This window comes from Engystomops pustulosus, chromosome 1, assembly GCF_040894005.1.
Source record: "Engystomops pustulosus chromosome 1, aEngPut4.maternal, whole genome shotgun sequence".
Taxonomy (NCBI): domain Eukaryota; kingdom Metazoa; phylum Chordata; class Amphibia; order Anura; family Leptodactylidae; genus Engystomops; species Engystomops pustulosus.
The window spans coordinates 213,819,296-213,834,217 of NC_092411.1; the positions used below are offsets into that span (position 1 = coordinate 213,819,296).

Consider the following 14,922-nt stretch of genomic DNA (forward strand, 5'->3'; position numbering starts at 1 on the left):
TCATCGAAATTGGACAGTAGAAGATTGGAAAAACGTTGCCTGGTCTGATGAGTCTCGATTTCTGCTGCGACATTCGGAGGGTAGGGTCAGAATTTGGCGTCAACAACATGAAAGCATGGATCCATCCTGCCTTGTATCAACGGTTCAGGCTGGTGGTGTCATGGTGTGGGGAATATTTTCTTGGCACTCTTGGTACCAATTGAGCATCGTTGCAACGCCACAGCCTACCTGAGTATTGTTGCTGACCATGTCCATCCCTTTATGACCACAATGTACCCAACATCTGATGGCTACTTTCAGCAGGATAATGCGCCATGTCATAAAGCTGGAATCATCTCAGACTGGTTTCTTGAACATGACAATGAGTTCACTGTACTCAAATGGCCTCCACAGTCACCAGATCTCAATCCAATAGAGCATCTTTGGGATGTGGTGGAACGGGAGATTCGCATCATGGATGTGCAGCTGACAAATCTGCGGCAACTGTGTGATGCCATCATGTCAATATGGACCAAAATCTCTGAGGAATGCTTTCAGCACCTTGTTGAATCTATGCCACGAAGAATTGAGGCAGTTCTGAAGGCAAAAGGGGTCCAACCCGTTACTAGCATGGTGTACCTAATAAAGTGGCCGGTGAGTGTATAGTATATATATGTATATATATAGTTTATATATGTACGTATATACTTGAGAATAAGCCGACCCCAGTATGAGCCTAGGCCGCCAATTTTACCACAAATAACTGGGAAAAAGGTATTAACTCATGTATAAGCCTAGCGTGGTAAATGCATTGATCACAGCCTCCCTGAGTAATGTGATATCCAGTAGTCTCCAACGGTAATGAAATGCCCTGCTGCAGTCCCCCCCAGTAATGAAATTCCCTACAGCAGCCCCACAAATAATGAAATACCCATTGTAGGCCCCCAAATAATGAAATGCTCTGCATCCCCCTATTAATGAAATGCCCTGCAACCCCCCCATTGAAATGTCCTGCAGGCCCCTTAATGAAATGCCCTGCAACCCTGCAGTGTATAAAAAACTTACATACTCACCTTCTGACGCTCCCTGATGCTGCCAGCGGCTCCTCTTCCTTCTTATCTTCCCTTGTAGCAGAGCGCACAGAACCTGTCACCAGCTAAAAATAAAATTCCTGGTGACAGGTTCGCATCATGGGAAAAAAATAAATATGAAAAAATGATTTATACTATTATGGGTTAAAAAAAGCATTATGGTTCTTAAAATGTTGAGACATTAAAACCTTTTTTTATACAATGCAAAAGTCTCCACAATTGTACTGACCCAAGAATAAAGCTATTATATAATTTATGTAATTTATACCACATGTTGAACAATGATTTTTAAAGTATAAAAAGTGTCAATTGCATTTTTCACCAAACATGAAAAGGGATATGCAAGTGTTTTCTTTTAAGTTACTTTGGATTGTAATTCGAAATAGAATGAACGATATTAATGGAGCTATAGGCGACAATAAGTTATTCTTTAACAGTTTACATTACAGCCTTAGATTGTAGCCTTATAAAAAGCACAACACATTTCTGATATTTTTGAAAAGGTGACAGCAACACCTTGGACCATGTGAAAGCACAACCATAATTAACACATTGAAAGGTGTTTGAGCGCTTTTAGTTGACATCATTAACACTGTTAGACAAAGTCACCATGAATAACAATTTAGGTATAAAGCTGAAATAAAAGGCAACACGTGAAGGCCCAGAACAATATCTTAAGAGAAAACTCTAGTGAACCACACTCTACTAAATCTAATTATTATATTGTTTTACTGGTGATAATATTTTCATTTTCCATTTCCTCAGGTAGAGATCACTTCCCTGCAGCATCTCCCTTTCATTGAGATTAGAAATACAGGCGGTCCCCTACTTGAGGACACCCAACTTACAGACGACCCCTATTTAAAGACTGAACCCTCTGCCCCCTGTGACCTCTAGTGAAGCTCTCTGGGTGCTTTACTATAGTCCCAGCTGTAAAATGTCTCTAATGAAGCTTTATTGATAATATTTGGTCCTATTACAGCAAAAAAAATTTGAAACTCCAATTGTCACTGGGAGAAATAACATTTTTTCCGGAACTACAATTATAAAATATACAGTTTTGATTTACATACAAATTCAACTTAAGAACAAACCTATGGAACCTATCTTGTATGTAACCCGGGGACTGCCTGTAGAAGATGTAAAAGATGACACCTCTATAATAGGATCCACATCATAGATGATGTTCACAGCTTATCTACTCTCCCTCCCTTCATAGTGACCTCTGTACGGGTCACAGAGCATGCCTGGAAATCTCTCTTATAGACATCAAGTGAACATCTGTTGTCTACTGGATCATATTTTCCATGTGGCTACTGTCGAGTTAATCTCTGAATGATGGTAACAGTGGATGAGATAAGAAGACTTGCCCTATGATTAATAACAAAATTTAAACCGAAAAGGAAATTTTAAAAAATTATAAAAAACTAAGGTTTATTTATGCATTTGTCTTTAATGGTAGGACAAGTATAGGTGACACATTCCTTTCCCGTATGCACCCAGCATAACATAGACAGGGGAAAGCTGTACCTTGAATATTTAATTTTTGACTATTTGATTCACATTTTGCAACAACTCATGGAAACCTGTTATGAGTACATATATAAAGACACTACCTCATCATGTTATATAGAAACCACTGTCCTAGATACTAGAGCACTAGGCATAACATTTCTATGCAGGTTTTTGTTGCATCTAACTAATGAAATGTGTGGCAGAGAAATAACATTAGGATAGAGCGACTGAGAAACCCCAAATCTATTGTATTTTTCTTAAGCATACTAATCTTCTGACAACATTTTGTAGCGAATTTAACCCTGATTTTATGATTTTGCTAAATTATAGCATTTCTGAGATATTTCTCTTTAAAGGTGCCTATTGATGAGGCACCAAGAGCACATCTATTTCTTCCTAGACCATTACCCTTTGTTTAAGTTAGGCAGGAGACTTATTTGGTGAGAAGCATAAGGTGAATTTTGGTAGAGAGGTTTAGGCATGAATAGCAGTGCTCTGGGTGCAGAGGACACACCTCTGCTGCACCACATGCCTCATTAGCATAAGGACCAAAATGGGAATATCTTGCAAACAGCATAATTAACAGAAATTATATAATGTATACAAGTATAATGGAAATCACAGTGAATTTCTCTAACAAAGGTCCTAATACAATATAATGCCTGGGAGAGGTGGTACCATAGTAGATAAGGGTGGAAAAGATGCACATCCGTGAAGTCAAACCTATAAGTTTAACAAAATTCTCTAGAAATGAATCCAGGCCTCTGTTGAACATCATTAGACATAATAACATCTAGTGGCAGAAGGTTTCACAGTCTCACAATCCCTGTCTATGGTGATGGTAGAACAGCCAGCCCATAGGTGAGGAGGATGGCCCAAAGTCTGCTTACTGAACAGGAGGATCTCATCAGAAGGTGGTTTAAACGAAAAGATTCAGTATAAATTGTCATTTATTCTTTGGTCTTTTTCTACTCAGATGTAAAGGAGGAAGAAAGATTGACATCTATCTATGCATGCCCACTGATAAAAGGCCCCTTTCACACACACATATGGTATGCCTGGCCAGGGACCACGGTGTAGCATACGTTCAGCTGTAGAAGGGGAGGGGGAGCACTCCTCACCCCTCCCCTTGCCATATGAAGATGTGAAGCCACACCGCATTTCCGGCATAAGATAGCGCATGCTCTGTATTTTTTATGGTGTTCTCACCGAACCAAAGTGTGTTGTTCGTATGGCTGGCATGTTGCTGCCATATACGGTCGTGTGAAAGGGGCCTAAGGGGATTGAGGTTACTTATGACTAAAGGATGAAACTGAAATGCATAAGAAAGTGTGCATCCTTTCTTTAACAAATACATGCTTTAACAAAGCGAAGATTTAATATACTCATCATATTTGATAACATAGAGCTAGTGAAGGGAATTTGACCTTGGCATCACAGTAATGAGGAATTCCCACTTGAATTCCTGAATTTATACAGATTTTGCATAGCGGTACTTCCCCCATTCTCTATCTTCCCCGCACGTGGCTATGTGAAGATTACTTACTTTGAATTCTGTGTTTACATGACTATTATCACTGCTTTGTCATGTGTTTATATTTGGAAAAACTAATGAAGCTCATATTGTTCTATAAAATAACTCATCACCTTACATAAACTCTTGAGAAGCTCTTATCTTGTCACATTATCCCAAACTCCCACTTTCATCCACAGTTCTCTCCATTTATTTTCTCCAAACACGGTTCACAGCAGAAAGACGGAATCATCATTCCTTAAAAATTTTACATGTTAATGAGACATAACAAAACTTATTGCAAATTGAAGCATATTTTTGTAAGCTTAAGTGAATGATATATGTGAGGGAATACAGAACACATATTAGGGGAATCAGCTGGTGGCCTACGCCAGTTCAGAGATCCCTACGGCTATCATGATCACTCAGTATATTCCCCTCAATTAATGGGAAAACACAGGCCCCTTTTGTACATGTACATTTCTACATGTTGGTTAGCCAGAAGGCTGCCCTGTTGGACTAAAAATATTCATTACTTCTCCCAGGAAACGGTCCTCAAAATAACATTGGTGAGGATCCAGCACCTATAACCCCCACAGATTTAATGTTCGCCTTAGCTTATTAACAGAGAATGGAACAGAAAACATACAGCTGTGTAGTGGCTGAACCGATTCACCAGAGAATTTAAATAAATGGTAGCTATTCTGCAGTAAACTAGTTCCGCTTCTTGTTAGGCTACATTCACATGGCCGTGTATACACGCTATATATACGTCCCTCATAGACACGCTGTATATACATCCCCCATAGACGGCAATTGGCGCACGGCACCATATAGGAGCTGTACGGTGCGCCATACATCACTATGGAGAGGGGCGGGGGTGAGCAGCGCTCACCTCCTCCCCCTCTACCAGGCGCTATGCTATGGTGCGGCAGGCATAGTCATGTGAATGCAGGGTTACTCTGTATCTGCTCTGGAGAGAAATAATTTGAGAGGGTGCTGGGTGTTAGACCTCCACCAATTCCTTTAATTATCAGTCATTTTGGCCCAGAAAACACATTTCATTTTCTCTGTATTCATGTCTCAGCTGTTCTGCCTGGTCTGGTATCTGCTTGAGGGTCAACACTTGGCTGTGGTTGGAACAAAACGGTTACAGAGAATAAGAAAATGTTATAGACAGCAGGTTTTAGTAGCTAAAAGTATTCCAACCCATAAAACAGAACCAAACACTTACCAAATGGTGTTGTGAGGGTTGAGGTACAACAACCCTAAATGCTTCTAAACTGTGATATGTACAGGGTTCTCATGCGCTACCTCACCCTTCTCACTTATCATTGGTTAATTAATGAAATTACCCACAGTGCTGCTGCCTTAGTGCAAAATAAGCATCATAACATATACAAATATTTTTAGGATTTTAAAAGGTAAACAAATATTGACTTAAAATGAGCCAGTACAATTGTGTCTGGAATCTTGTTCGTTATCGGTATGGAAAAGAACACAACTCCTTCATATTTAAATATTTGTTTTATGGTGGTGCTTTCACCCCGAAGCAGCACCACTGTGGGTACTCAACTTTACTAAAAGTCCAAACAAAATTGACAGGGGAGCACAGAATAAAAGTCTTTCAATTGACTATAGAGTCTCCAGATTTCAATCCATTTGAATCATGCAGTGAGTCAATGGCTATTCAACAAAATCAATGAATGAGATGAGTGCTGATAAATAAGTTAAGGATATGAAATTAAGAAATACATTTTAAGAAACTCAAAATGCCCTGCATACATGATTTGCATGTAATTTTTTTTAAAGGAGATCTACCACATCATGTAACCTCTACAAAGCATGAAAGCATGAAAGATAATAGCGGGTGTTTCTTTGTAAATAAAAAGAGTTTAATGTTAAAGGAAATAAACCATTTAAAAAAAGTGAAAAAACACAACACATGCCATGTTGGAGAGGGGAAGTCACGCAGGAGGCGTGAATGATTATCAGCCTGGAGTGCCGGACATCGCATCTCTGCAATCTGGCCTGCTTTTTATCTAGGTGATCCGGTGTGTCAAGATTAGCCACGACAAGAATGAAGAGGAGAGTAGGTATCTGTAGTGTTTTTAAATTTTTTTTAAATGGTTGACTTCCTTTAAATAAATTATCATGAAGGGCTCCAGGGGCTTTACTGGAGCCTCTTCAGGCTCTAACTGCAGGACCCCCCACAGTGCTTCTAACTTGTCCGCTACCGCCTCATCCCCTACCCCCACGACTGCTTCAAGAGCCGGATAACATCACCGGGAGTGGAGGATCAGAGGAGGAAACAAGTAGGTTAGAAGTGCTGCAGAATATGCAGCAGGTCTAAATCTAAAATATACTGTATGTGGTCCGAAGAAATCCTTAGAAAGAAGTCGGTTTCTCCTAAAGTACAAAATAATGTTTACAAAATATTTATGCACTGCATATACAATTCTGACCAGTTATACAACTAATTCATTAAAAGATATGTATATTAGTTTAATTACAGAATTTAAATATTTAGCTATTTCCACATCCATCTAAAAACTAGAAGGTTCTAGCACATGTTTGCTTTGCATAAATGATGGATATTGGATCTTTATATTTGCATGTGAGTTGATTTGCAGCTTCTCCTCAGATCTGTGCCCCAATGTAATTACACTATCCTACCATCTGTTTGCAACATGTACGTGTACTATACAGCAGTTAAATAAATCTGGTCTTAGTTATATGACTGTTTTACTATGTTATAAATGTTTAATGTATAAAGATTGTAACATTTTTAAAATGCTGCTCACTAAACCACACTGTATAATTCTAATATATTACAATTTATGACTAATACATAATGAAATATTTATAAAATCCTCATTAAATAATAATATCCATTTTACTTACATTGTTTTTGGCCAACTATAATAACAGAAGCTGGTGATTATAAGGTTATATAAGGCTATAACTCCCAGGCTGATTATCTTCCTCTTGCATGGTACACCTGTGCAAATGTTGTGCCAGTGTGGTCTTGTTCAGAGACCACATATAATTTCAGTCACAAAGAGGTATTGAATAAAGCATTTACAAGACTGTGTAGGATTAGATAACAGGACACCTGTATGTGTATATTTACATACAACCTTATGTACAATAGAATGTTCACAAAAATACAAACATAGAAAAAGGTCATTGTAATTGAGATGACTGAGGATAGTTATTTTTACATGATCACTTTTTGCAAGGGCTAGGCAGTTGTCTTCTGCCATGTAGTGGTTACTGGCACAAAACTTTTCACAATTACCTATTAATATTCTTTTACTTTAAAGGGGTTGTCCGGGTTTAAAAAATTTCTTCTGGCCGGGCTGGGGAGGGCTATTTAAACACAATAAACATGTACTTACCTCCTCCGGTGCTGCCGATGTCCCGCGCCACGGCCGGTATTCTCTGTGCGCCGGTTTCATTACAAGTGCGCACAGGGAGCTTCCGGCCGGCCGGAAGCTCCCATGCGCACCATCTCCCAGCGCTTACAACGCTGAGAGATAGGGACGGATGGGAGGAGCCGTCCACATCGTGGACCGGAAGCTCCCTGTGCGCAACTTCCGTGCCCCTGTAAACAAACAGGGGCACGGATCTAAGGGACCGCGGCGCGGGACATCAGCGGCGCCAGAGGAGGTAAGTACATGTTTATTATGTTTAACTAGCCCTCCCCAGCCCGGCCATAAGAAATTTTTTAAACCCGGATAACCCCTTTAATTTTATACAACACATTTTTACTGATCTGCAAGCAACTTCCTGTATACAGTAGAATGCACCTTAATACACAAAACAGTGGACTGTGGTCTACTGAATTCCCAGAGCTCTTCTTTACAGTAAAAAAAAAATATTTCAGAAAACTATGTAAAGAGAAGGAAATAAGAAAATACTTTTTGCAGGATGGTATAAGAGAACTTTGCCTCAGTGCAAACGTGAAAGGCAGCGCCCTTAACAATGAGCATGAGTTACAATCAAAGGCAAATTTTCCATGCAGAGTTTAGTTTATCCCCTAAACTATATTATGAATCATATTCATTTTCGAAATAATTAATTGTTGATTCTTCGGAACTATGGTTACATCAGTTTCATACATTTGCTTTATTTAAAAAACAACTAAACCTTTGGAGCTAATTTCAGAATGAAGAACAAGTGATAATAGTAAACATTGTATTGTGTAAAGCAGTATCTCTTTTTTCTGCTTCTTTCTCCTACAGTGAATGGTGTAACTGAAAGCCTTCCGAGGTCTTCTACCTCAGACAGATAAGGTGGCTGGTGAATAATACCCAGAGCGTATTTCCCTTGATTATACAGATTTTTGATCAGACTATTCAGTGACTGTCTGTAAAGAGTTACGGTAAGTCATGAGACACTTTATGAGGTACCTTTATCTATCAGTTGTCAGTGCACATCACTGACAACTGCTGAAAGTTCACATTTGCTGAAAGCGGACAAGACCTTTAATTTAAATGCTTGTCTTTTCAAAATGTCTGCTCTTTCAGCAGAAGAACACATGGGGCCGCAGTAATTCCCAAACATTTATGACGATAGCTGCATTGCCTGGATTTGCTTTAACAAAGCAGACAGGACAACTATCAATTACATGAACAACATATGTATGTCATGTTCAAGGCTGCATGGTACATATCAGCAATGATTTACGCAAGGGCTAATTCCGCCATGTGTACTCTTGATCTGTGTTCTGTATCTGTGCACCACAGACTCAACATGAACCGCTTGTTTGTTCTAACAGTATGAATTGCGAAACAGGAAAACCTCAGGAAAACTTTGTTATGATCTTAATTGACATTTTATTACAAAAGGCAACAACATAATGCCCAGATGTGTCCCCTACAACAGATCATGTACACACATTTTATGTTATTAGAATTCTAATTATTATAATCTTCAATTATATTCCTTTTTGTGACCTTACATTAATCTTAAAAAGAAAAAAACTCAATACACATTCAGATAACAAAGATATCTCTGGTCAGAGCATTATATTGCACAAGCATTAAAAATCGAAAAAACAATATTCAAAGAGTAAAAAAGTGTAAAAAAGGATTATGTTTTAAATATATCAAATAATTATAGAGAGACAAAACACATTTAAAAAGCAATACATAGTAAACACCTATAGTATATCGTAATAATAAGATGTTACTTAATCCACAAAAAGTTGTGACTGACCCAGGTCTTGCCGGTGAGAATGCTTCACATTATAACACACAGAGTTTAGCTCTATTTGTATCCTATGTATAAAGGTCTGTTTCAAACAATAATAAACTAAGGAATTTTCAAGCATTTTCCATCCCTTTTCTCCCAATAATGCAAACAGAACAAATGCATTTTCTGACAGCATCTTTAGATTCTATTATATAACATTACTTCTAATAGCATTTTAGAAAATAGCATTAACGTACCAAATATGCAAAACAGAAACATTTGCATAAAAAAGTATATAAAGTGCCATTATTTACCCTTTTAAACAACTTCACAAGCATAATGGTTCAGTTTACATTTGCCTGATGTTTTTCTTCTCTGCCAGGGTTTCAGGTATTTTTGAAGGCATGGTGGAGCCGATAAGAGAACATAGATGTCCATTATAAAACAAGAGCCATACAGCAGTGTAATATCATCATACTGGTCCAGAAACATGTGAGTCTGTTGTAGAACATCAAATTTCATGATACAAGTTCTGGGAGCTACAAGTTAACTGTCGGTTTCTCCATGTACATTCTCCATATGCACCTTGAGGTAGTCATTTCTAGTAAACTTTTTGTGGCACAGCTGGCATTCTGCCATAGGACGGTTAGGGTTATGAGTCAGCTTGTGTCGGATCAACATTTTTTTGAGCGAGAATGATAGGTCACATACCTAAAAAAAAATAAATGATGGCATAATATAATAATACATTAATATTTAGCCATCATATTCTGCAGTGCTTTACACATAACTGGGGATAGAAAATAAGACATTACTGAGTAAAAACATACCGTATATACTTGAGTATAATCCAAGGCCCTTAATTTTACCACAAAAAAAACTGAAAACCTATTGACTCAAGTATAAGCCTAGAGCCTACGGGACCACTGCAGATGATGATGTAAGCTGACACATGGGACCAAAACGTAAGCCCGCCCAAAGCAGGTTGGACTTGTCCTGAGGACGTTGTCCCTCAGGTGCGACTTTGTCCGCTGTGGCAGCCAAGGCGAGGTACACAGACGTTGATCATAATTGTAGTCAGGGACAGGCAGGAAATCACAATAATACTGCAGGGCATAGGAACAAGCTTTCTCTAGGGCACAAAGATCCGGCAGAGTGTGCAGGGAGAGGCTGGTTTATATGGAAATCTGGGAAATGGGCAGCGGCAATTAATGACGCGCTGGTCCTTTAAATCTTCTGAAGCCGGCACATGCGTACGGCCGGAGAATCAGGAGAAGGAACGGCGAGAGGCGCAGGCGCGACACTTGCGTGGGGCACGGGTGAACCTGCGACCCGAGATATGGGTCTCGGGAACACCTGTGAAAGCTGGTATATATTTTTATTTTCTCATCAATTCATAACTGGTAGTATGAAAGATTGTGATTGTGAAGCTATATACTATGAAGCGGCACTCTATAATACATATTAATGAAATACTACAATGAAAAACAAACTAAAAAACTTACATCACATTGGAATGGTTTCTCTCCTGTGTGTGTCCTCATGTGCTCATCAAGTCCCCGCTTTTGGCTGAAAGCCTTGTTACATTCTGTGCATTGATACGGCTTTTCCTAAATTTAATGGCAAGATATAAAATTAAGTTATACAAAGGCCTCTTATATTGTTAAAGAACCTACTTTCCTGATCGTATGGATTTTATTCCCTCTCAGGGACTCATAGAAGGAGAATAGAGTAAAAATACAACCCTTCCACTGAATTTTTACAGTTCCACCAAAAACTCATTATAGGAACTTTCTTCAGCCATGTTTCGATGACATAAGTATGTGATATAAGATATGCTTGTTTAACACTCTGCAAACCATAAATCATAGAAAAAAAAGGGCAGTAATCCACACCACTGTCTTTTCAGCTCATTATTCTTGTATACACCAGGCTCATCGTTCATCATCCCATAAGCACTTCAAAATATACATCGAATGCATTAGAAAAAGATTAAAATAATTTCCTGAAATGTGAGCAATACATAGAAAACATATCAGCTTCTTGAGGACCTCCCTGTGACCTAGAAGGATAATACAGTTAGGCAATACAATCCTATATTATAAACAGTGCAGTCTTATATAGGTTCTTGCTTTGACAGATGTGTAGACTGACATGTTAAGGCAGGGAAAATCTTAATATATATATTGTAGTAGGGGAATGGCGTGAGTGAAAGAAGGAAGATTATTCAGCTTAAAATTTGTATAGAAGTAGAGACTCCTTGTATCATATAGCCAGGGCCGTTTAGGACTCCCACGGGTCCTGGGCTGTATTAATATTATAGCCTCTACACGTCTGGGATACACTTTCCACGTATAGTACTAGAATCAATCTTCATGAAGAATGGAGGATACATCCCTTCTGCCTGATTTCAAACTGTGGTTTCAGGACTTCCTGAAAAGGTTTTTTTTGTACATGCGTACTGAGAGTAGGAACAGATATATGAGGATTTCATGGATGAAGGTCCTTCTCCGTACAAAATTTGGTGGGTGGCCCACCAGCTTGGCCCCCGGGCTACCGCCCAAACCACCTATATTATAAACCATTACTGCATATACCACCATGATGTACGGAGTCCTATCCTCTTTACTGTGGTCGGTCCATGAAATCTGTCTACTGCAGGTCTATTATTCATAGAAGACCATGGTTCTCTGAAAGAGCCTAAATATGAGTTTTGTGCGTTATAAAGCAGTCTTTGCATTTTTATGAAAAATTTGTCTGCAATTTTTTTTCCCCGTAATTCCCATAAAGGGACTTTCTTTCAGCTTCACTTTATTGTCAGCTTTGATGACTTACAAGCATAATGTTTTGTGATTATAAATAATCACTAAATAAGGGATTGTGAAATATGTGCATATAATAACTATGTATTAAATGCAGTAAAACCATGGTTTTCTACAAAATGTCAAAAAACCTTATGGGATATGTCTAGACCCTAAATAGAACTATTTTATAAAATACAGGAACGTAACTTAAGTTCTTTGTTTTTATTGGACATAGAGATGATGTATTTTCCCTTGTTGGCACAGGACAGAACTCATCACTGAAAAAACATGAAATGTAGTTTTACAGCTTATGAAGACTGACCATAGGAACACGTTTCCTTACAACTAGTTTATGTTTCCACACCGATCTCTGTATCCCTAAAGGGTTTAAAGCTTCCTTCCTTTACTCTGTACTAAAAAGTCACACAGATGGGATTCTGTCTCCTACAATCATTCTCTTCATTGGAGCACATGATAAAAAATATGTAAAATATATCTTAATTTATGAAGTCAAAATATTAGCAAAATAAGGCCTGGACATGCTTGTCATCAATTTCTGGCACTTCTACTATTTTTCTGCAGAAATGTGGAATTTAGCTAAATAAATAGAATATTTAGTTTTACATGCTGGCATATGTACAAAAGTTTTTCCTCCTTTTAACTAGATCACTAAGGCAGAGGAGCAGTCACAGTTTGCATGTTTTACTTTTCCCGAATACGGTATAAGGAACATGGTGTATAATAAAGATAATTTTTGTGTACAGTATTATTAGAGGGGTGCTCAATACAAAAACAGCATTCTCCACTTCCATTACCCTTATGTGTATTTTCTCATACATAGAATGGAGTTAGTGATTGCCCACCAATTAAGCAGTGGTTACATCATTATCCCCTATAAAAAGCCGATCTAGAGAACCAATGGGTGAAGTGGCCAGCCAAGCAATAGTGCTGCTACATTCAGTACTAAGGGCACTTACATATTTACAGCACCTCTTTTCACTGTGGATAGGGGATAAATTGAAAAGTTCATAGAATATCTTTAAAGGAAATCTACCATCGAAATCTAGTATGATAAACTAGGGACACTTACCCATATATTCCGGCACCATGACTATGGTAATCTTCTTTTTTTCCATGACCTACTTACTTCTAAAATCAACTTTTCAAATTGTAATAAAAATCCAGAAGGTATCTGGGGGAAGGGGGGTTTTGTCCTCACAAAAGCCCCTCCATGCTATGGTTCCAAAGGCTGCTACACTGTGCATGAGCACACCTCACCATCTCCCCTGGTCCTTTGTCACTTTCCCTCCTCTCTCTGCTTGATATAATCTCACAGCAGCAGAAAGTTGGGGTGGGAAGTGCTCCTTGCACACTATAACAAATAGCATGTAAAGCTACGGCAAGGAAGTGCTCAGGTAAGGCCCCCCAGAGAATCTGTGGTTCATTAGCTTAGCATAATTTTAAAAGTTGATTTTAGAAGGAAGAAGTTCATGGTTAACAAAAATAAGACGATTACTACAGTCACAGTGCCTGGATCTATGAGTAGGTGTCCCTGGTTTATCATGCTCAATTTTAATAGTAGATTTCCTTTAATTTGCATTAACTTATTTGGTGTTAGTATCACGTGGCTCAGATTACTCTGTGTGATATTAACAGTTCAGGCATCACCATGTCCATCAAAAGACCATGGACAGATTTCTATTTACTGGAAGGAAACCTAGAAATTTCCTATAGCAGTACAGCAAACAGAGATCGAGAAAACCACGAGGACTGGATACAGAAAATATACTGGGAAACTGTATAACTTTTCACTCCACAAACCATATCAAATATTTTCTGAAAGTGGACAACCCCTTTAAGGTTTATGTGTAGAAGTAGTGGTAACCTGACATGAAGGCCACCATAAGCCAGTGCACAGTAGGAAGAATACAAAAGGACTGGGATGAGATGTTGTACACACATATTCCTAAAATGATTGTGCAGCTCAAGATTATTGCCATTATTCATTTAAATACAGGAACACAACTGAAGTATTTACCTCAGTTATGTTTTGGTGACCCAAATACAAGAGTCATTACATCATCATTAACATTTTTGCAGCTCCTCCAGAGTTAAAGCATAAGAGAACCTTTGAAGATAGGTTTTTTATTGCAGGAATTAATAGAACGGGATTATAAAAATTTTGTTTTATTATTTTTATAGTATAGCAGAATCATTCTACTTTGGTTCTACTCTTCTTACCCCTGTAAGGAGCAGAGTATCAGTTGAGTCAGTGGAGTACAGGACAGAAAGCTGATTTACACAAACTGCTTAAATAAGGAAGAAAGGCAGAGGAAAAACATTTCTATAAGAAAGTTTATTACAAAGTTTACTATCATTACTACTGATACAGTAACGTTTGTTAAAGTCTAGTTATGCTTTAAATAAAGGGAGCTTTGCTATAGTGCCAGATATATCCACTGACAAGATTGTTTTTTACCAACACGTCTGTTTTAAAATCTTAGAATTTTTCTGAACATGCCTGTATAATAATGTAAAATACTATATTATAGGAAAATGTGTTTTATATGTCATTATTCTTGATTTTGCTATAACATGGATCAACAACCTGCCAGAAAAACAATTCAATAATACCCTATTTACTTCTTAAACCTCAGGTAATTCAAAGAACTAGGTATTATAGCATTATGTATCAGAAATTATTTTTTGAAAAAATATATATGTATCCAAAATAAGTATCTCACAGCTCAGCATCTCTGCTTAAAAACAAGGGACTACACAGAATATGTTGTACTCCTGCCATATGCTTTCCCCGTCCCAA

General features: G+C 38.1%; 1 protein-coding gene across 4 annotated transcripts in view; it reads right to left on the minus strand.

The window, feature by feature from the left end:
- Nucleotides 1–8,942: 8,942 nt before the first annotated feature.
- The window catches only part of PRDM5 (PR/SET domain 5), a 94,060-nt gene continuing 88,080 nt past the window's right edge, over nt 8,943–14,922 (minus strand). For all 4 annotated transcript variants that reach the window (XM_072119338.1, XM_072119335.1, XM_072119337.1 and 1 more), the window contains 2 exons: nt 10,803–10,907; nt 8,943–10,008 (listed from right to left, as the gene is read on the minus strand). In XM_072119338.1, the coding sequence (XP_071975439.1) occupies nt 9,844–10,008; nt 10,803–10,907 (270 nt within the window). In that variant the 3' untranslated portion in view covers nt 8,943–9,843. The remainder of the gene's footprint in view (nt 10,009–10,802; nt 10,908–14,922) is intronic.